This window comes from Hypanus sabinus, chromosome 22 (genome assembly GCF_030144855.1).
Source record: "Hypanus sabinus isolate sHypSab1 chromosome 22, sHypSab1.hap1, whole genome shotgun sequence".
NCBI classification, from domain to species: domain Eukaryota; kingdom Metazoa; phylum Chordata; class Chondrichthyes; order Myliobatiformes; family Dasyatidae; genus Hypanus; species Hypanus sabinus.
This window is the reverse complement of record NC_082727.1, coordinates 18,040,269-18,062,582: the sequence shown is the minus strand read 5'-3', so window position 1 is coordinate 18,062,582 and position 22,314 is coordinate 18,040,269. Positions and strand designations below refer to the sequence as shown.

Here is a 22,314-nt window from a genome sequence, read left to right as displayed (position 1 = left end):
ACCTGGTGAACATTCTCTGCATCTTCTTTGAAGCCTTCACAGCCTTCCTGTAATGGGGCAACCATAGATTCACACAATAATCCAAATGAGACCTAATCAAAACTTTATATATAGTTGCAACACAACCTCACCACTTTCATACTCAACACCCTAACTAACTGAGGGAAGCATTCCAGACACTTTGTTTACTACCCTATCTACTTGCGTTACCGCTTTCAGTGAGCTGTGGACTTGTATCCCATGATCTCTCTGCCCATCAACTGCTACTAAGGGTTTTTACTCTATACTTTTCTATAACATTTGTTCTTCCAAAGTGCAACATCTCGTACTTGTTTGGATTAAACTCCATCTGTCTAAATTTACAATTGGTCTATATCCTACTCAATCCTTGACAACCTTCCTCACCATCCACAATTCCATCAACTCTATCTCACAATCTACGTCATTATGACCTTGTACTTTATTGTTTACCTGCACTACAGTTTCTCTGTAGCTTTTACACTTTATTCTGCATTGAAATACCTGGACAGGTATTTCCAGAAGTGGGGAAGTCTAGGATCAGAGGGTACAGCTTCAGAATACAAGGACATCCCTTTAGAACAGAGATGAGGAGGAAATTCTTTAGCCCGAGAGAGGTGAATCTGTGTAATACATGGCCACTGACGGTTGTGGAGGTGAGGTGATTGGGTATATCTAAAGAGGAGGTTGATAGGTTCTTGATTACTAAGAGCGTCAAAAGTTACACAGAAAATGGAGGGGAATTAGGATTGAGAGATATAATAAATCAGCCACTATGAAATGGAGGAGCAGACTCGATGGACCAAGTAGCATAATTCTGCTTTTGTGTCTTTTGGTGTTAGAAACTTAGAAGTCCTACAGCACAATACTTGTCCTTACCTGAGAAATTACCTAGGGTTACCCATAGCCCTCTATTTTTCTGAGCTCCATGTACCTGTCCAGGAGTCTTTCTTTTCAGACCCTATGATATCTGCCTCCACCACCGTCACCGGCAGCCCATTCCACACACTCACCACGCTCTGTGTAAGAAACTTATCCCTGATATCTCCTCTGTACCTAATGTTATTAATGTTTTAACTTGTTCTACCTGAATACACTGTGCAGTGAATTGATCTGTATGAACAAAAAGCAAGGTAAGGGTTTCACTGTGTCTTAGTAAATGAGACAATAATAAACCAATTCCAATTTTTGTGTCACCTACAAGCTTACTAATCAGCCCAGCTATAATTACAGCTAAATTGATAATTAGAATTTGCTGCTTGCACAGGGCAAGGATACAAAGGCTCTCCTCTTAGATGTTGAGAGAGCAGAAATGGTAAATACTGTATAACAAGGGGGATCCATTTGTGCAGAGGAATTAGAATTAGTTAAAAGTTCTTCTAGATAAAGTACTTCTAGATAAGGTAGATAGGCAGTAACAGCTTAAAAGCAAAATACAATTAATACTGGAAATCTTAAAAAATAATCTTCAGAAGAAACACTCCTCCAATAGAGGAACTCACAGAGCAACATAAATACTTAAGACCAACGTCCTTTTATTAGAATTCCAGGTTTATTCAGTTCTGAGGATGGACTGGTGGTTTGAAACATTAATTTTCTCTCCACAGATGCTGCCATCAAACTTCAACCATCAGGCTCTGGAACCAGTGCAGGTGACTTCCTCACCTCAACTCTGAACGGATTCCACAACCTATGGAGTTGCCTTCAAGGACTCTAAAACTCATCTTCTCACTATTACTTATTAACTATTTATTATTATTATTTGCTTTTTTTTGTATTTACACAGTTTATTTTCTTTTGCCCATTGGTTGCTTGTCAGTCTTGTGTGCAGATTATCATTGATTCTACAGTATTTCTTTGTTCTACTCTGAATGCCCACAAGGGTAAAATGTGTGACATACACGCACTTTGATAACAAATTTACTTTGAATTTTGGCTTATCAAGCACTTCCAGCAATTTGTGTTTACCAATAAATCTTAGCAAAGGTTTTCAACCCCAATCTTTAAAATCTGGAAAATTTGCTAGTTGGCTGCCCTACAGTAGAACAGGGATCTCAAAGATAACTTCTCAAAATGGAACTATTGATTTCATTTACAACAGATTTAATTTTTAAGTTTGCTTTGTTTTGTACAAACAATCTCTCCTGGAAAATTTCTACTGCTGAATATAATTTATTCAAAGATAAACCTACCTGCAATTGCACTTGAAAACAAGCCCAATGCATGCGTGTCATCCACCCATTTGATATCAAATCCTTTCTTCCTACCAAAAAAAATAGCACATTTGCAAAGAAGAATTAGACATTTGTTAAAAATCAAATGTATTGGGAGATGCAGAGAGACGGAGTGCCCACAGGCAGCATTTGGCTGAGCTACATTGATTGCTAACTGCCAAATGTTGGCCTTTGTGTGTATTTACTTATTTTAATAAGGATGTGTTAGAGATGGAGAAATTAGAATTTTGCATTTGGGTAAAGGACAGAATTGGCTTAGTCATGTAAATTGCCTCTTGCTGCCTTGGTAAAGTTTCCAGCACAATGAAACACCCTATTCAGAATCAGAATCAAGTTTAATATCACTGATACATAGTAACATACAAAGGATTTAGGCACATATATATAGTTAGGATGCCTAAGAGTTTTGCACAGCACTGTAGTCATTTTGTGTGTGGCACTGTGCTGCTGCAAAAAACACACTGCATATGTGAGTGATAATAAACCTGATTCTGATATGGGTCTACTGTGGACTGAGAGTGGGAAGGGGGCAGGGAGAGGGGAACCACGTTGGGAAAAGAGGAAGGGAAAGGGGAGAGTAGGCGAAGCATCAGAGAGACATTCTATAATGATCAATAAACCAAATGTTTGGAATCAAATGACCTTGGATGGTGTTTCTGGGCTGGGTGTCTCTGCACCCCTCCCCACACCCATGGCACTCTTTCTCTGTTACCTGTCCCACACTCCTCCCACAGCACCCCATCCTCACTATTCCCAACATCCCTTGCTCGCGCCAGAGTTAGAAACTCGCTCTCCACTCCACATTGACAAATACAATACTGTGCAAAAGTATTGGGAGCCTAGCTATATATATATATATACACACACGTGCCTCAGACATTTGCACAGTACCATTTGTCACAAAACTTGTTTTTTGTGACAGTAGTGCCTTGTAATATGGAACAATAAAAACATGATAAATTATAATAAGGAATATATATTAAAAATAAATGAAATTAATAGTACAAGAGAGCAAAAATAGACAAAGAAGTGAGGTAGTGTACATGGGTTTATTGTCCTTTCAGAAATCTGATAGCGGTGGGAAGAAGCTGTTTCTAAAATGCTGAGTGCATGTCTTCAGGTTCACTCGGGACATCCTCACTTCTCTCTTCCTCTCCCTCCCATCAGGCAGAAGATACAAACACCTGAAAGCACCTATTACCAGGTCAAAGACAGTCTCTACCCTTCTGTTATAAGACTATTGAAGTATCAAGATAGACTGTTGACTTTACAATTTCCCACATTATAACTTTGCACCTTACTGCATGCACTTGTTCTGTAACTTGCACTTTATTTGGCACTCTGCTATTGCTTTACCTTGAACAATAGTAACTGTGCAGCCTCACGCAAGAAGTAATAGAACAGAGGAGGAATTGGAAGGTCAGCAGAGTATAGGGTCCTGTGCCCATGGAAGAAAACTAGAAAGATAGAGGGGGGAGAGTGGGAGGGGGAGGGGGAAAGTGAGAAAGGGAGGAGGAGAGGAGATGGATGGGAGGGGGAAAAGAGTCAGGGAAGAAGGGGAAGGGGAATAAGAGGGGAAGAGGGAAGGGGAAGCAGGGAGAGAGGGAGAAAGGGGAGAGGGAGAAAGGGGAAGAGGGGTAGAAGAAGGGGGAGAAAAGGGAAGGAGGGGAGAAGGGGAGAAGAGGGGAAGGAGGGGAGAAGGGGAGAAGAGGGGAAGAAGGGGGGAGAAGGGGAGAAGAGGGGAAGAAGGGGGGAGAAAAGGGAAGGAGGGGAGAAGGGAAGGGGCAAAGGGGAGAGAGGGAATGATAAGGGGGTGGAGAGTGAGAGGGGGTTGGGGAGAGAGGGTAAGAGAGAGGTTAGGGGTTATGAGAGGGGGAGAAGGGGGTAGGGGTTGAGAGGGTGAGAGGGGGATAGAGGGTTAAGGGGAGTGGGGAGAAGGGGAAGGGAGAGAGAGGGAAGGGGAAGGGGAGAGAGGGGGAGGTGAAAGGGGAGAGAGGGGGAAGGGGAGAGAAAGGGGAGGGAAGAGAAAGGGGGAGGCAGGGGAGCGGGGGGAAGGAGCAAGAAAACAATTTAGCCTCAAAAACTGTAAATAAGTAAATTGATTTATTATTGTCACACAGACCAACGTAAAACTTGTCTTGCATGCTGTTCATAAGGATTAATTTAAAGAGGTAGATTGAGGTGGTACAAGGAAAAACCTAACAGAATTCAGAACAATATGTTACAGGTACAGAGAAAGCACAGTGCAGGCAGACGAGGTGCAAAAACACTATGAGGTAGTTGTGATGTCAAGGGATCCACCTTGTTGTGCTAGGAGATTTCAGTAGTTTTGAAGCAGTGGGATAGAGCCTGGTGATACATGCTTTTAGACTTTTTTTTATCTTCTGTCTGATGGGAGGGGAAGAAAGAATATCCAGGATGGGTGGGTCTTTTATTTTGTTTGCTGCTTTACTGAGGCAGTGAGAAGTCCACGGAGGGGAAAGGTGCTGAGCTGTATCTACAACTCTTTGCAGTTTCTCGTGGTCATGGCTGAGCAGTGCCCGTACCAGCTATAAAGAGTGAAGCAAATGGAGATCAGTCTTCATTCTCTACGTGGGTGGGGTGGTGGAGGAGGCACAGAAGTAGCTTTGGAATTGCTCCTCTGCATCTTGAATCTATCTTTAATGATGCTGGAGCACTGTTGATCCACTAGAACAATATACAATGTACTTGATAAGGCAACAGTATACAGACAAAACACAGGAAAGTGTAACATTAACTCAAATAAAAATCATATTTCATAAGCAACAGATGTGAAGTTGAGTATTTAACAATAGCTAGATACACTCCCCATGTACTATGGAATCAAAAAACAGATCTTCTTCCCTCTAACAGAAATATAACAGTGAAACACTGCCATTGCAGTGAATCTTGTTACTAATGTAATGGTATAATTACAAGGTGTTTAGAAATTAATTTTGCACAACTGAATACTGGATTTACAATCCCTGTTTATAATTCAAGTAAAAGTGGGGAGCACACAATGCAGCTTGATTAGGAAGTCAGAACTGGGTTTATATAGCACCTTATCAACACTCAAAATCACTTCACACTGACTAACTTTGAAGTCAGTTGCAGCTGTTTAGTACATGGCAGTATTCCACAGAATAACAAGCAAACTATTTTTGGTTTTGCTGGTGAGAAAATCATTCTGTTCAGAGAATTAAGATAACTTTTTGCTCTGTATAATAACACCATGAAATGTAGGAGCAGAATTAGGTCATTCAGCCTATCCAACCTGCTCCATCATGGCTGATTTATTAACCGTCTCAACTCCATTTTCTTGCTTTCTCCTCATAAACTTTGATGCTCTTACTAATCGAGAACTTATCAACCTCCACCTTAAATATACCCAATGGCTCAGCCTTTGGTTAAAGAAATTCTTCCTCATCTCTGTACTAGAAGGACGTCCATGTATTCTGAGGCTGCGCCTTTTGGTTTTAGACTCCGCCTGTAAGAAACATCCTCTCTACATCCACTCTCTATAGGCTTTTCAATATTCAATAGGTTTAAATGAGATCCTCCCTCATTTTCAAAACACCAGCAAGCAGATGTCCAGAACCATCAAATGCTACTCATATATTAACCCTTTTGTTCCCGGGATTATTCTAGTAAACCTGCTCTGGACTCTTTTCAATACCAGCACATCCTTTCTTCGATAAGGGGCCCAGAACCGCCCACAATACTCCAAGTGCGGTCTGACCAATGCCTTATAAAGCCTGTATTAAATGATACATTTTTGAGATTGGATGTAGAAAACGGGGTGCTAGATTTCTTGTTTCAATCTAAGAACTTGATCTTTGACAATGGAGAAAGAAGATGCTGGATTCTGGAGCAACAAACGGTCTGCCAGAGGAACGTAATGGTTCAAACAGCCTCTGTGCGAGGAAAGGAACTGTCGAGAGTTTGGGTCAAAACCTTTTATACTGACCTTTTTCCCTCTCCACTCTGTCCTGATGCAGAATTTCAACCCAAAATGTTAGCTGCTCTTTTCCTTCCACAGATGCTGCTCAACCCACTGAGTTGCACTAGCTGTTTGAAGATCTTGGACAATGTATGTTGCCATAGCTCAGCCATGAACTTGGTGAGGGTCTTAAAAGCAGCACAATTTTCTCCATCTCCATCATGTGACCAATGACATTTCACACTGGAATTTTAATCTCAATTACCAAGAAAAGAATTTTAAGCACAATGGATACGTTACCAAACTTGCATGTAATGTTGCACAGCTAAGTTAACAATCTCTGCAGGTCATGAAGGTGAGCACTAATGAAGGATGTCAATCAATTCACATACGTCATCTTGCATTGAACCTTATGCTTCTCTCCCTCACTGCAGCCAGAAGGCCTGATTGCTTTGCCTACAGTACCTAACCAGGCATTCTCAGTATTAATCATTATTTGTGCTTGCTGACATTAGAGCTGTTGGCATTTACAGGTTACCTTCACATCTCCTTGTTTGTGTTTTAACTTGAAAAAAATGTTTCTGGACTAAACGTCAGCTTTTCACATATCGACCTCTCGATAAGGTCCCCTATGATTACAAATTCTTGGAAGGTTTTGAAAACTACTTATAGTCATAGAGGAATACAGCATGGATAGAGGCTCCTTGGCCCAACCAGTCCATGATGACCCTGGCACCCACCCAGCTAGTTTTAATTTCCTGCATTTGGCCCACATCATCCAGGATCCTCCCCTTAATATACCTATCCAAGTGGTTTTTAAAAAAAATGGTACTATTATACCTACCTCAACCACTTCCTCTGGCAGCTCATTTCATATTCTCGCCACCCTCTGAATTATCCTCAGGACCCTTTCTTTCTACTCTTATCCTAAACTTAAGGCCCCTAGTTTGGATTCGATTGTTACCATCCACCTTATCTATGCATCTTATAAATTTAAATACTACTCTACTTATGAATGGGTAAGTGGATGATGAGGGCTATGTTCCATGTACATGGAACTAGGCAGAAAAACAATTCAGCATGGACTGTATGGGTGAAGGGCTTGTTTCTGTGCTGCAGTGCACTAGGACTTAGAAGTTGCTCTTCACACTCCTATGATGCAAGGCCACCTTCTCCCTACAACTCAGGTGCTCTAGTCCTGGCAACATCCAGTTAAATTATGTCTTGTCTATAACAGGGTGACCAAAACTGTACAAGTGTGGCTAACTGACCACTTATAGAGCTGCAACATTTTCTTGTAATTCATTTAATTCTATCTGTGTATTGTGGGAAGTGGTGGAGGGTTAACGGAAGCTAGGTTAGGGACATCTTTAAAATAGAGCAAGTGTGTGCCGGTACAGTGTACCCTGCAATGGAACAGCAATCAGTGCAATAAATGATGACTAGTATATCTCTGGTCAAAGGAGTATATCGGCTCTGTTATGAATATTTACTGATAATTGCACAGGCATAGCGAAAATCATTTAGTGAGATTGATGGACATCAAGAAAGAATTGGAAAGGACAGAATTTGGTTTTGTGTGCAGCCTTCCACAAAGCAGCTATGAAAATTGCAATATTGACAGAAAAAAAAACACTTGTTTGAGAAAGAATGTAACTTAGGACATGAAAAAGAATCTCTAGTGAAAGTTTAATAAAGGAAGCTCTTTGACTTTGCATATTGCTTTGTTCAGCAGGCAGAGATGCAAAAGGTCATCTTAAACCAAGAGATGCTTGCTTGTGTGTTGAATGTACAAGGTAACAAAATAACCCAAGGTCCTTTATCGTGCTAACTGACAAGTGAGGTAAACAACACTTGAGGTATAATAATTTAAAGAATATTTAAGAAGATGCACAAGGGTATTTCAGAGATGGTGAACAGCTGGTTGTAAAATGAAGCTAATTGCACTACAAGTTAATCAACTTTTAAGGTGATTAACTTAAACCCAACTGGTTCTCTGTGCACTTCAGGGAGAGGTTCCTAACTGAACACAATCTGTTAAAAGCTGAACTCCAACTCTACCATACATGGAATCGCACGTCTCAGCCTGGAAGAAAATAAAAAATTATCTATTGTATTTACACAGAAGAATGAATTTTCAGACCTGCAATATTACAGCCATGAAAATTCAGATTCATTTATTTATCACATGTACATGGAAACATGCAGTAAAATGCATCATTTGTGTTAACAATCAACACAACCTAAGGATGTGCTGGCCAATATAGCATGTCACATGGCTTGACAGAACAACACTGAACACAACAAGCAATAGAAAACCAACAGCAAAAGCTAGCTCCTTTCCTTCCTCTTATCCACACCCACAGTCTTCCTGCTCCAGGAGGGCAGTCTCCGGGCCTTTATCTTCAGACAATGGGCTTCTGATTCCCCAGTGGACTCCAGACTTAAAAGTCCCAGAGCTTCAGCCGCTGTACTTTGACTTCCATACTTCCAATAGACCTTCCTGTATTGATCGTTGGTATTGACCTTATAACTAATCGATGATGCAACTCTGAACTCCAGACCTGCAATTCCAAACTCCACTGCCGAGGGGAATGTGGGAGTCAATACCTGCACACCATGATTCTAGACATAAAAATCTGTTTCAGAAGGACTGATTGAGTGATTAATTATATACGGATCTGAAAAGAATGATGGAGTTTCACAGCATAGAAACTAGCCCTTTGGCCCCATCACATCTACGTTGACCATCCATATAGAAGCTATCTGCAGTGATCCCATTTACTAGCATTGGTCTGTAGCCTTCTATGCTGTGCCAATTTAAATTCTCATCGAGATAATTCTCAAACAACACAATCCAGCTGTGTTCTGAGTGAAAATGTTCTTCCTCAGATCTTCTCTAAATACCTTCTCCCTAAATGTATATCTTCTAGCTTCATATAACTCTGCCAAGTTGAAATGTTTTCCACTTATCTGACCTATGCCTTTCATAATTTTGTGTACCCATTCGATCTTCCCTTAACCTTCACCTTAGGCCTTATAACACTGTTGTTATTAGACTACTGAATATTTCCCTATCATGATAAAATGGACTCTTGACCACACAATCTACCTCTTTATGGCCTTGCACCACATTGTCTACCTCCACTGCACTACCTTTGTAACTACTGCAGTACCTTTCTTCTGCATTCAATTACTATTTACTTTGCTCCACCTCAACACATTATGTAATGAATTGATCTGTATGAACAATAAGCAAGACAAGCTTTTCACTGTACCTCAATAGGAAGAAGATGGCAGCGGCAAACAACGCTACCACAGGTGACATCCTTTTGATGGTCCACAAAACTGTTTCTTTCACTTCTTTAACATCTTCTTTTTCTTTCAAATGTGGTTCTGGTATTGTTAGGAGTCTGTAATCTACAGTTTGATGATGTGTTTTCAGGCAGATTAAGTAATCTGGCTCTTTGCTGTCTCTGAGAAGATCCTGGGAGGCGAGCAGCCTTGAGGCCAAGAAACTAAGAGCCCATAATCGACTCCATTTCTCACTAATTAAAACAGCAAGGAAGATTGAAAACATTGAGGTGAGTGCAGAAGGCCAGCGAGCGTTCAGTGCCTTCTACCAACCTCTCGCTCACTGTTGCCAGAGGAAGTTGTCTGTGTGAGATGATCTCTCTCTCCCTCTCACTCATTCCTCCTGAGGGAAGGGCCCAGCATTTGAAAGGTGTAGATGCTTTCGGAGGACGGTACTGAAGTTCTGATCTGTGATTTGTGGATTGGACTGTAGTTCCTGGTTGATCCTTTTCCTATTGCTATTTTGTGCAACTTTGAACTGAGGCAGCCTGCAGATAATGAACACTGAGCTGAATTGAATATGGACTCTTTGAAATTTGTGTTTTATTTTCTGTGTTTTCGCTCATTCTTCTTTCTTGTCATTTGCGTGATTTTTTTGCGCGTGTTTTGGGGGCGGGGTTTGATGTTCTTGATGCTGTTGCGCAGATTGTTTTTGTTTGGGGGTGGAGAGGTTGATGTTTTTCTTTGAAAAGGTTCCATGGTTTTCTTTGCTTTGTGGCTGTCTGTGGGTAGACGAATCTCAGGGTTGTATACTGCATATATAGTTTGATAATAAATGTACTTTGAATCCTTTTGATCCTATGTGACAATAATAAAAGCAATACTAATTCCACTCCGAGGAGAGTACCAATCCCTCCTGCAAACTGAAAGGCTTCAAATTGCAAGGATGATTATAGTGAAATTCTTCTCTGCTTATTCAAGGTGAGATCTGCACTTACATCTGTACAAAATAATGAGAGGTCTAGATCCATGCTGGATATTGTCGCAAAGCCAGGCAAGGGGGCTAATGATATGGAGGCAAGTGGGTACGTGGATTTAATAGTTCAATTTAGTATCAGAGAACGTATACATTATACAAACTGAAATTCTTGTTCTTCGCAGACATCTATGAAAACAGAAAAGTATCCCAAAGAATGAGCGACAGTAAAAACAGAACCCCAAAGCTCCCTACTTCCCCATCCCACACACAAACAACAGTAGAGCAACGGCCTCCCCCTCCCCACTTCTTTCAGCAAAAAAACATCAGCACCCTCCACCCACCAAGCAAACAACAGCAAAGCCTCCAAGAAAGACCATGATCTACAGTACAACAAAAAACTAATCATTCATCCGACAGAGTACAGATACTCTGACTGAATAGTGGAAGAGAGGAATGGCCACTGTAGATGCAGAATATAGAAGTCTGGGAAGCCTAAACAGCACGAACAGGAAGGGTTTATCTTCCTTACCAGGGATTTGCTGAGCCTTTTGCTCTTCTCAGAAAGAGTTCCTTTGCTATCAGCATTGAACATAAGTGGATTCAGATTCAGATTCAGATTTATTTATCAGGAGGCTTGTCAAGAAGGTTTATTCGCTCGGCATTCAGGATGAGGTAGCAAATTGGATTAGGCATTGACTTTGTGGGAGAAGCCAGAGAGTGCTAGTAGAGGGTTGCCTCTGTCACTGGAGGCCTGTGACAAGTGGTGTGCTGCAGGGGACGGTGCTGGGTCCTTTGTCATCTATATCAATGATCTGGATGACAATGTGGTTAACTAGATTAGCAAATTTGCAGAATGCACTAAAACTGGGGTTGTAGTGATCAGTGAGGAAGGATATCATGGTTTGCAGAGGGATCTGCATAAGCTGGAAAAATGGGATGAAAAATGCAGACCTGTGTGAGGTGTTGCACTTTGGTAGGACTAACCAGGGTAGGTCTTACACAGTGAACGGTAGAGCACTGAGGAATGTGGTAGAACAAAGTGATCATATTCATTGAAAGTGGTGTCACAGGTTGATAGGGTCATAAAGAAAGCTTTTGGCACACTCGCCTTCATAAATCAATGTAATGAGGACAAGAGATGGGATGTTGAAGTTGTATAAGATGTTGGTGAGGCCTAATTTGGAGTATTGTGTTGGGTATAGATATGGTAAATGCAAGCAGATTTTTTTCCACTGAGGTTGGGTGGGCTACAACCTGAGGTCATTTGTTAAGGGTGAAAGGTGAGAAGTTTAAGAGGAACATGAAGGGAAACTTCTTCACTCAGAGGCTCGTGTTGAATGAGTTGCCAGCACAAGTGGTGCATATAAGCTCGATTTCAGAGTAGTTAGGATAGTTACATGGATAGTAGGGATATGGAGGGCTAGGTCAATGGGAGTAAACAGCTTAAATGGTTTTAGCATGGACTAGATGGGCCAAAGATCTGTTTCTGCACTATACGTTTGTATGACTGTATGTACATCGAATTATACAGTGAAATGCATTGTTTGCATTAACAACCAACACAGTGGTCTCAGACTGATAAGTATATAGGATGGTAAAGAAGATGTACATCATACTTGCTTTCATCAGTTGGAGCGTTGAGTATAAAAGTTGGTAAGTTATATTTCAGTGATATAAATCTTTGGTTAGGCCACCTTTTGTATATCATGTGTGATTCTGTTCTGAATTACCAGAAAGATGTGGAGGTTTTGGAAAAGGTGCAGAAGAGGCTTTGCAGCCCTGTTTAGAGTATTTCTGCTATGAGGATAGAAAAACTTAATTTGTTTTTTTCTCTCTGGAACATCAGAGGCTGCTAGACTACCTGATAAAAGATTATAAACTTCTGTGAGGTATAAATAGGAAATTTAGTCTTGGTCCCCCCCCCCCCCGCAGAGTGGAAGTGTCAAATACTAGAGTGCAGGGATTTAAGAATATAAGACATAGAAGCAAAATTAGGCCATTCCGCCCATAGTGTTTGCTCCACCATTCCATTATTTTCCCTCTTCTCAACCCCATTCTCCAGTCTTTTATTCGTAACCTCTTATGTGCTATCACACCAGAGCTTAAGAAGCTATCAACATCCACTTTAAATTTGCCCAACGACTTGGCCTCCACAGCCATCTGTGACAATGAATTCCACAGATTCACCACCCGCTGGCTAAAGAAATTCCTCCTCATCTCTGTTTTAAAGGGGAGTTCATCTATTCTGAGATTGTGTCCTCTGGTCCTAGACAAAGGGAGGTGGTGATTAAAGGATATTTACGATTTTTTTCACACAGAGTGACAGCTGCCTGGTACACACTGATAGGGGAAGCTGCAGAAGCAGCTTTCATAGTAATATTTAAGAGGCATTTAGACAGACGTACAAGGAGGTGAACAGACCACATGCTGGCAGGTAGTCAGGTTAAATTGCTATCACTCTAGCACTGACTTGAGCTGAAGGGCCTGTTCTTGTGCCAGACTGTTCTATAATCAGTTAGCTTGGTGAAATGCTCAAAGATGAAACCCCCTGGTCAACATAACACAATTGCTCTTAGGCTAATTGAAAAGCCAAAAAACTGTGGATGTTGGACATCTAATATACCCACCATAAGTGTTGAAGGTAAGCATGCTGTATACCATATTTACCATCTCTCTACTTATGTCCCCAAACTAACAAACATAGTAAAAGAAATACGATGAGGAGGCTTACAGGAGTGAGCTATTTGGTCCGATTGAGAGGTGTCACAACAACAACCTTGCATTCAAAATCAGGTTCAGGTAACAGACCGTGGACTCCAGGAAGGGGAAGTTGGGAGAACCAGTCCTCATTGAGGGGTCAGTAGTGGAAAAGGTGAGCAGCTTCAGGTTCCTGGGTGTCAGCATCTATCTTGGGTCTTACACTTCAATGCAATAAGAAAGAAGTAGTCTGGGGTCTCTTGTTTGTTTTTAAATCAAATTTCCAGTATCTGTAGCATTTTTAAATATCTTTATTGTGGAACGATGAACTTGTTTTGTTTTCCTAAGTGTCACAATTTGTTTTCCATATTTCCAACATTCACAATATGAATGGGGTCGTGTGAAATTTAATTTTATTTCTCCCATTTGCTCTTCCTGCAAATCAACTTTGAGTTATTCCCCAGACTTCACCACGTTCACTCCTCAGGCACCATCACTTCCGGCAGTTGGTTTCTACATGTCTTTATCTGCTATCACAGACATTCTCTTGCACTTTCTTTTTCTTTTCCCTTTATGTTCTGAACATTGTCCAATGGCTAACATTTCCCAGTTCTAAACCTTACCCCAACTTCGCTTCCCAAGACTGAACCTATTCCTATGTCTAGCTTTCCCTGGTTCTGAACCTTGTCCTATATCTAACGTTTCCTGGTTCTGAACGTTGTATGGTCTCTAATGTTCTCCAGTTCTGAACCTCACCCATCTCTGATGTCTTCCTTGCCCATCTCTAACATTTCCTATTTCTGAACCACATCTTCAATCTAACATGTTCCAAATCTGAACCTTGTCCTGTCTCTAACATTTCCCATTCCTGAACCTTGCCTATCTCTAAACTTTGTGTTGCCCATCGCTAACTAACTTTTGTCTTGTCTATCTCTAACTGTCTCACCCATCTCTAACATTTTCCAGTTCTGAATCTTGTCCTGTCTCTAAGTTTTCTAGGTTCTGAATCACACATTGTCTCTAACGCTTCCCAATTCCGAAACTGTAACGTTTCTCTCACTTACGAATATCATCCTGTCTCTTGTGTTTCCTGGTTTCTGAAGCTCATCCTGTCTCGAATGTTTTCCGGTTCCAAACCTCGTCCTGTCTCTAATATTTTCCAGTTCCAGATCTAATCCTGTCTGTAACGCTTTCTGCTTCTGAACCATGTCCTGTTTTGAACGTCTCCCAGTTCTGAACCTTGTCCTGTTTTGAATATCTCCCAGATCGGAACCTTTTGGAGTTTTGAACGTCTCACATTTCTGAACTTGACAATGTTTTATCAATTCCCAATGTGGCCCTGTCTAACATTTCTTAAATCTGGCATTGTCCTGTTTTGAAGATCTCCCAATTCTGCACCCTGTCCTGTATTGAACATCTCCCAGTTCTGAACCTTTGTTCCGTTTTGAACATTTCCAGGTTCTGAACCCTGTCCTGTTTTGAACGTTTCCAGGTTCTGAGCCCTGTCCGGTTTTGAAAGTCTCCCAGTTCGCAACCATGTCCTATTTTGAACATCTCCCAGTTCTGAACCCTGTACTGTTTTGAACGTCTCCCAGTTCCGAACCTTTGTTCCGTTTTGAACATCTCCAGGTTCTGAACCCTGTCCGGATTTGATAGTCTCCAAGTTGTGAACCCTGTCCGGTTTTTAACGTCTCACATTTCTGAACTTTGTTCTGTTTTGAACGTCTCCCAGTTCTAAACCTTGTCCTGTTTTGAACGTCTCCCAGTTCTAAACCTTGCCCTGTTTCGAACATCTCCCAGTTCTGAACCCTGTCATGTTTTCAACGTATTCCAGGACTGAACCTTGTTCTGATTTGAACGTCTCCCAGTTCTGAACCCTGTCCTGTTTTGAACATCTCCCAATTCTGAACCCTGTCCTGTTGTGAACATCTCCCAGTTCTGAACCTCGTTCCGTTTTGAACATCTCCCAATTCAGAACCCTGTCCTGTTTTGAACATCTCCCAGTTATGAACCTCGTTCCGTTTCGAACATCTCCCAGTTCTGAACCTAGTCCTGTTTTGAACCTTTCCCAGTTCTGAACCTCATTCCGTTTCGAACATCTCCCAGTTCTGAACCTTGTCCTGTTTTGAACCTTTCCCAGTTCTGAACGTTGTCCTGATTTGAACATCTCCCCGTTCTGAACCCTGTCATGTTTTGAACGTCTCCCAGGACTGAACCTTGTCCTGTTTTGAACGTCTCCCAGTTCCGAACCTTGTCCTGTTATGAACCTTTCCCAGTTCTGAACGTTGTCCTGATTTGAACATCTCCCCGTTCTGAACCCTGTCATGTTTTGAACGTCTCCCAATTCTGAACCCTGTCCTGTTATGAACATCTCCCAGTTATGAACCTCGTTCCGTTTCGAACATCTGCCAGTTCTGAACCTTGTCCTGTTTTGAACCTTTCCCAGTTCTGAACGTTGTCCTGATTTGAACATCTCCCCGTTCTGAACCCTGTCATGTTTTGAACGTCTCCCAGAACTGAACCTTGTCCGGTTTTTAACGTCTCCCAGTTCTGAACCCTGACCTGTTTTGAACATCTCCCAGTACTGAACCTTGTTCTGATTTGAAAGTCTCCCAGTTCCGAACACTGTCCTGTTTTGAACATCTCCCAGTTCTGAACCTTTGTTCCGTTTTGAACATCTCCAGGTTCTGAACCCTGTCCTGTTTTGAACGTTTCCAGGTTCTGAGCCCTGTCCGGTTTTGAAAGTCTCCCAGTTCGCAACCATGTCCTATTTTGAACATCTCCCAGTTCTGAACCCTGTCCTGTTTTGAACGTCTCCAGGTTGTGAACCCTGTCCGGTTTTTAACGTCTCACATTTCTGAACTTTGTTCTGTTTTGAACGTCTCCCAGTTCTAAACCTTGTCCTGTTATGAACCTTTCCCAGTTCTGAACGCTGTACTGTTTTGAACGACTCCCAGTTCTGAAGCTTGTCCTGTTTTGAACGTCTCCCAGTTCTGAACCTTGTCCTGTTATGAACATCTCCCAATTCTGAACCCTGTCCTGTTTAGAACATCTCCCAGTTCCGAACACTGTCCTGTTTTGAACATCTCCCAGTTCTGAACATTTGTTCCGTTTTGAACATCTCCAGATTCTGAACCCTGTCCTGTTTCGAACATCTCCCAGTTCCGAACCGTTTCCTGTTTCGAACATCTCCCAGTTCTGAACCCTGTCATGTTTTCAACGTACACCAGGATTGAACCTTGTTCTGATTTGAACGTCTCCCAGTTCCGAACCCTGCCCTGTTTTGAACGTCTCCCAGTTCTGAACCTCGTTCCATTTTTAACATCTCCCAATTCTGAACCCTGTCCTGTTTTGAACATCTCCCAATTCTGAACCCTGTCCTGTTTTGAACATCTCCCAGTTATGAACCTCGTTCCGTTTCGAACATCTCCCAGTTCTGAACCTAGTCCTGTTTTGAACCTTTCCCAGTTCTGAACGTTGTCCTGATTTGAACATCTCCCCGTTCTGAACCCTGTCATGTTTTGAACGTCTCCCAGGACTGAACCTTGTCCGGTTTTTAACGTCTCCCAGTTCTGAACCCTGTCCTGTTTTGAACATCTCCCAGTTCTGAACCTCGTTCTGTTTTGAACATCTCCCAATTCTGAACCATGTCCTGTTTTGAACATCTCCCAATTCTGAACCCTGTCCTGTTTTGAACATCTCCCAATTCTGAACCCTGCCCTGTTTCGAACATCTCCCAGTTCTGAACCTCGTTCCGTTTCGAACATCTCCCAGTTCTGAACCTTGTCCTGTTTTGAACCTTTCCCAGTTCTGAACGTTGTCCTGATTTGAACATCTCCCCGTTCTGAACCCTGTCATGTTTTGAACGTCTCCCAGGACTGAATCTTGTCCTGTTTCGAACATCTCCGAGTTCCAAACCCTGTCTTGCATGGAACAGGTTCTGAACCATAAACTGTTTTGAACGTCTCCCAGTTCCGAACCTTGTCCTGTTTTGAACATCTCCCAGTTCCGAACCATGTCCTGTTATGAACCTTTCCCAGTTCTGAACGTTGTCCTGATTTGAACATCTCCCCGTTCTGAACCCTGTCATGTTTTGAATGTCTCCCAGGACTGAACCTTGTCCGGTTTTTAACGTCTCCCAGTTCTGAACCCTGACCTGTTTTGTACGTCTCCCAGTACTGAACCTTGTTCTGATTTGAACATCTCCCAATTCTGAACCCTGTCCTGTTGTGAACATCTCCCAGTTCTGAACCTCGTTCCATTTTGAACATCTCCCAATTCTGAACCCTGTCATGTTTTGAACGTCTCCCAGGACTGAACCTTGTCCGGTTTTTAACGTCTCCCAGTTCTGAACCCTGACCTGTTTTGAACGTCTCCCAGTACTGAACCTTGTTCTGTTTTGAACGTCTCCCAGTTCTGAACCCTGACCTGTTTTGAACGTCTCCCAGTACTGATCCTTGTTCTGTTTTGAACGTCTCCCAGTTCTGAACCTTTGTTCCATTTTGAACATCTCCAGGTTCTGAACCCTGTCCTGTTTTGAACGTCTCCAGGTTGTGAACCCTGTCCGGTTTTTAACATCTCCCATTTCTGAACTTGAGAATGTTTAGCAATTCCCATGTTGCCCTGTCTAACATATCTTAAATCTGGAATTGTCCTATTTTTAACTTCTCCCAGTTCTGAACTTCGTCCTGTTTTGAACTTCTCCCAGTTCTGAACCTCGTTCCGTTTCGAACATCTCCCAGTTCTGAATGCTGTCCTGTTTTGAACATCTTCCTGTTCTGAACCTTGTCCTGTTTTGAACGTCTCCCAGTTCTGAACCTTGTTCTGTTTTGAACATCTCCCAGCTCTGAACCTTGTTCTGTTTTGAACATCTCCCAGCTCTGAACCTTGTCCTGTTTTGAACATCTCCCAATTCTGAACCCTGTCCTGTTTTGAACATCTCCCAATTCTGAACCCTGTCCTGTTTTGAACATTTCCCAGTTCTGAACCTTGTCCTGTTTCGAACATCTCCGAGTTCCAAACCCTGTCTTGCTTGGAATGTCTCCAGGTTCTGAACCTTGTCCTGTTTTGAACATCTCCCAGCTCTGAACCTTGTCCTGTTTTGAACATCTCCCAATTCTGAACACTGTCCTGTTTTGAACATCTCCCAATTCTGAACCCTGTCCTGTTTTGAACGTCTCCCAGTTCTGAACCTTGTCCGGTTTTTAACGTCTCCCATTTCTGAACTTGACATTGTTTATCAGTTCCCAATGTTGCCCTGTCTAACATTTCTTAAAATGGCATTGTCCTATTTTGAACTTCTCCCAGTTCTGAACCTCGTCCTGTTTTGAACATCTCCCAGTTCTAAACCATGTCCTGCTTTGAACATCTCCCAATTCTGAACCCTGTCCTGTTTTGTACATCTCCCAATTCTGAACCCTGTCCTGTTTTGAACATTTCCCAGTTCTGAACCTTGTCCCGTTTTGAACGTCTCCCAGTTCTGAACCTTGACCTGTTCTGAACGTCTCCCAGTTCTGAACCTTGTCCTGTTTCGAACATCTCCGAGTTCCAAACCCTGTCTTGCTTGGAACGTCTCCAGGTTCTGAACAATGAACTGTTTTGAACATCTCCCAGTTCTGAACCCTGTCCTGTTTTGAACATCTCCCAGTTCTGAACCTTGTCCCGTTTTGAACATCTCCCAGTTCTGAACCTCGTTCCGTTTCGAACATCTCCCAGTTCTGAATGCTGTCCTGTTTTGAACATCTTCCTGTTCTGAACCTTGTCCTGTTTTGAACGTCTCCCAGTTCTGAACCTTGTTCTGTTTTGAACATCTCCCAGCTCTGAACCTTGTCCTGTTTTGAACATCTCCCAATTCTGAACCCTGTCCTGTTTTGAACATCTCCCAATTCTGAACCCTGTCCTGTTTTGAACATCTCCCAGTTCTGAACCTTGTCCGGTTTTTAACGTCTCCCATTTCTGAACTTGACATTGTTTATCAATTCCCAATGTTGCCCTGTCTAACATTTCTTAAAATGGCATTGTCCTATTTTGAACCTCTCCCAGTTCTGAACCTCGTCCTGTTTTGAACATCTGCCAGTTCTAAACCCTGTCCTGTTTTGTACATCTCCCAATTCTGAACCCTGTCCTGTTTTGAACATCTCCCAGTTCTGAACCTCGTTCAGTTTCGAACATCTCCCAGTTCTGAACCTTGTCCTGTTTTGAACATCTCCCAGTTCTGAACCTTGTCCCGTTTTGAACATCTCCCAGTTCTGAACCTTGTTCCGTTTCGAACATCTCCCAGTTCTGAACCTTGTCCTGTTTTGAACATCTCCCAGTTCTGAACCCTGTCCTGTTTTGAACATTTCCCAGTTCTGAACCTTGTCCCGTTTTGAACATCTCCCAGTTCTGAACCTCGTTCTATTTCGAACATCTCCCAGTTCTGTACCTTGTCCTGTTTTGAACATCTCCCAGTTCTGAACCCTGTCCTGTTTTGAACGTCTCCCAGTTCTGAACATTGTCCTGATTTGAACATCTCCCCGTTCCGAACCCTGTCATGTTTTGAACGTCTCCCAGGACTGAACCTTGTCCGGTTTTTAACGTCTCCCAGTTCTGAACCCTGACCTGTTTTGAACGTCTCCCAGTACTGAACCTTGTTCTGTTTTGAACGTCTCCCAGTTCTGAACCCTGACCTGTTTTGAACGTCTCCCAGTACTGATCCTTGTTCTGTTTTGAACGTCTCCCAGTTCTGAACCTTTGTTCCATTTTGAACATCTCCAGGTTCTGAACCCTGTCCTGTTTTGAACGTCTCCAGGTTGTGAACCCTGTCCGGTTTTTAACATCTCCCATTTCTGAACTTGAGAATGTTTAGCAATTCCCATGTTGCCCTGTCTAACATATCTTAAATCTGGAATTGTCCTATTTTTAACTTCTCCCAGTTCTGAACTTCGTCCTGTTTTGAACTTCTCCCAGTTCTGAACCTCGTTCCGTTTCGAACATCTCCCAGTTCTGAATGCTGTCCTGTTTTGAACATCTTCCTGTTCTGAACCTTGTCCTGTTTTGAACGTCTCCCAGTTCTGAACCTTGTTCTGTTTTGAACATCTCCCAGCTCTGAACCTTGTCCTGTTTTGAACGTCTCCCAATTCTGAACCCTGTCCTGTTTTGAACATCTCCCAATTCTGAACCCTGTCCTGTTTTGAACATCTCCCAGTTCTGAACCTTGTCCGGTTTTTAACGTCTCCCATTTCTGAACTTGACATTGTTTATCAATTCCCAATGTTGCCCTGTCTAACATTTCTTAAAATGGCATTGTCCTATTTTGAACCTCTCCCAGTTCTGAACCTCGTCCTGTTTTGAACATCTGCCAGTTCTAAACCCTGTCCTGTTTTGTACATCTCCCAATTCTGAACCCTGTCCTGTTTTGAACATCTCCCAGTTCTGAACCTCGTTCAGTTTCGAACATCTCCCAGTTCTGAACCTTGTCCTGTTTTGAACATCTCCCAGTTCTGAACCTTGTCCCGTTTTGAACATCTCCCAGTTCTGAACCTCGTTCCGTTTCGAACATCTCCCAGTTCTGAACCTTGTCCTGTTTTGAACATCTCCCAGTTCTGAACCCTGTCCTGTTTTGAACATTTCCCAGTTCTGAACCTCGTTCTGTTTCGAACATCTCCCAGTTCTGTACCTTGTCCTGTTTTGAACATCTCCCAGTTCTGAACCTCGTTCTGTTTCGAACATCTCCCAGTTCTGAACCTCGTTCTGTTTCGAACATCTCCCAGTTCTGTACCTTGTCCTGTTTTGAACATCTCCCAGTTCTGAACCCTGTCCTGTTTTGAATGTCTCCCAGGACTGAACCTTGTCCGGTTTTTAACGTCTCCCAGTTCTGAACCCTGACCTGTTTTGAACGTCTCCCAGTACTGAACCTTGTTCTGTTTTGAACGTCTCCCAGTTCTGAACCTTGTCCTGATTTGAACATCTCCCTGTTCTGAATCCTGTCATGTTTTGAACGTCTCCCAGGACTGAACCTTGTCCGGTGTTTAACGTCTCCCAGTTCTGAACCTTGACCTGTTTTGAACATCTCCCAGTTCTGAACCTCGTTCTGTTTCGAACATCTCCCAGTTCTGTACCTTGTCCTGTTTTGAACATCTCCCAGTTCTGAACCCCGTCCTGTTTTGAACGTCTCCCAGTTCTGAACATTGTCCTGATTTGAACATCTCCCCGTTCTGAACCCTGTCATGTTTTGAACGTCTCCCAGGACTGAACCTTGTCCGGTTTTTAACGTCTCCCAGTTCTGAACCCTGACCTGTTTTGAACGTCTCCCAGTACTGAACCTTGTTCTGTTTTGAACGTCTCCCAGTTCTGAACCCTGACCTGTTTTGAACGTCTCCCAGTACTGATCCTTGTTCTGTTTTGAACGTCTCCCAGTTCTGAACCTTTGTTCCATTTTGAACATCTCCAGGTTCTGAACCCTGTCCTGTTTTGAACGTCTCCAGGTTGTGAACCCTGTCCGGTTTTGAACGTCTCCAGGTTGTGAACCCTGTCCGGTTTTTAACGTCTCCCATTTCTGAACTTGAGAATGTTTAGCAATTCCCATGTTGCCCTGTCTAACATATCTTAAATCTGGAATTGTCCTATTTTTAACTTCTCCCAGTTCTGAACTTCGTCCTGTTTTGAACTTCTCCCAGTTCTGAACCTCGTTCCGTTTCGAACATCTCCCAGTTCTGAATGCTGTCCTGTTTTGAACATCTTCCTGTTCTGAACCTTGTCCTGATTTGAACATCTCCCTGTTCTGAATCCTGTCATGTTTTGAACGTCTCCCAGGACTGAACCTTGTCCGGTGTTTAACGTCTCCCAGTTCTGAACCTTGACCTGTTTTGAACATCTCCCAGTTCTGAACCTCGTTCTGTTTCGAACATCTCCCAGTTCTGTACCTTGTCCTGTTTTGAACATCTCCCAGTTCTGAACCCTGTCCTGTTTTGAACGTCTCCCAGTTCTGAACATTGTCCTGATTTGAACATCTCCCCGTTCTGAACCCTGTCATGTTTTGAACGTCTCCCAGGACTGAACCTTGTCCGGTTTTTAACGTCTCCCAGTTCTGAACCCTGACCTGTTTTGAACGTCTCCCAGTACTGAACCTTGTTCTGTTTTGAACGTCTCCCAGTTCTGAACCCTGACCT

The 22,314-nt window shown here is 42.6% G+C and overlaps 2 protein-coding genes across 10 annotated transcripts in view; both read right to left on the bottom strand.

Annotated features, from left to right (window-relative positions):
- r3hcc1l (R3H domain and coiled-coil containing 1-like) overlaps positions 1-22,314 on the bottom strand; it is a 347,567-nt gene that overhangs the window by 153,910 nt on the left and 171,343 nt on the right. For 7 of the 8 annotated variants that reach the window (XR_009507404.1, XM_059947162.1, XM_059947163.1 and 4 more), the window contains one exon: positions 2,211-2,281. The exons of the other annotated variant lie outside the window; for it this stretch is intronic. Coding sequence is in view for 6 of the 7 variants with exons in the window: in XM_059947162.1 (XP_059803145.1) it covers positions 2,211-2,281 (71 nt within the window). In the remaining variant the exon portion in view is untranslated. The remainder of the gene's footprint in view (positions 1-2,210; positions 2,282-22,314) is intronic. 8 annotated transcript variants of the gene reach the window in all.
- LOC132379734 (uncharacterized) lies at positions 12,416-18,003 on the bottom strand. Of its 2 annotated transcripts, none has more exons than XM_059948020.1 (2): positions 17,526-18,003; positions 12,416-17,321 (listed from the first exon to the last, which is right to left on the bottom strand). In XM_059948020.1, the coding sequence occupies exon 2, from the start codon at positions 15,927-15,929 to the stop codon at positions 14,934-14,936; it is 996 nt and encodes a 331-aa protein (XP_059804003.1). In that variant the 5' UTR covers positions 15,930-17,321; positions 17,526-18,003; the 3' UTR covers positions 12,416-14,933. The 2 variants fall into 2 exon arrangements, with proteins under 2 accessions (XP_059804003.1, XP_059804004.1); XM_059948021.1 differs by having other exon boundaries at positions 17,594-18,003.

What these genes read in the sequence shown, in the direction of transcription:
- LOC132379734 (XM_059948020.1), bottom strand. Translation starts at nt 15,929, where the DNA reads ATGGTTGCGAACTGGGAGACTTTCAAAACCGGACAGGGCTCAGAACCT.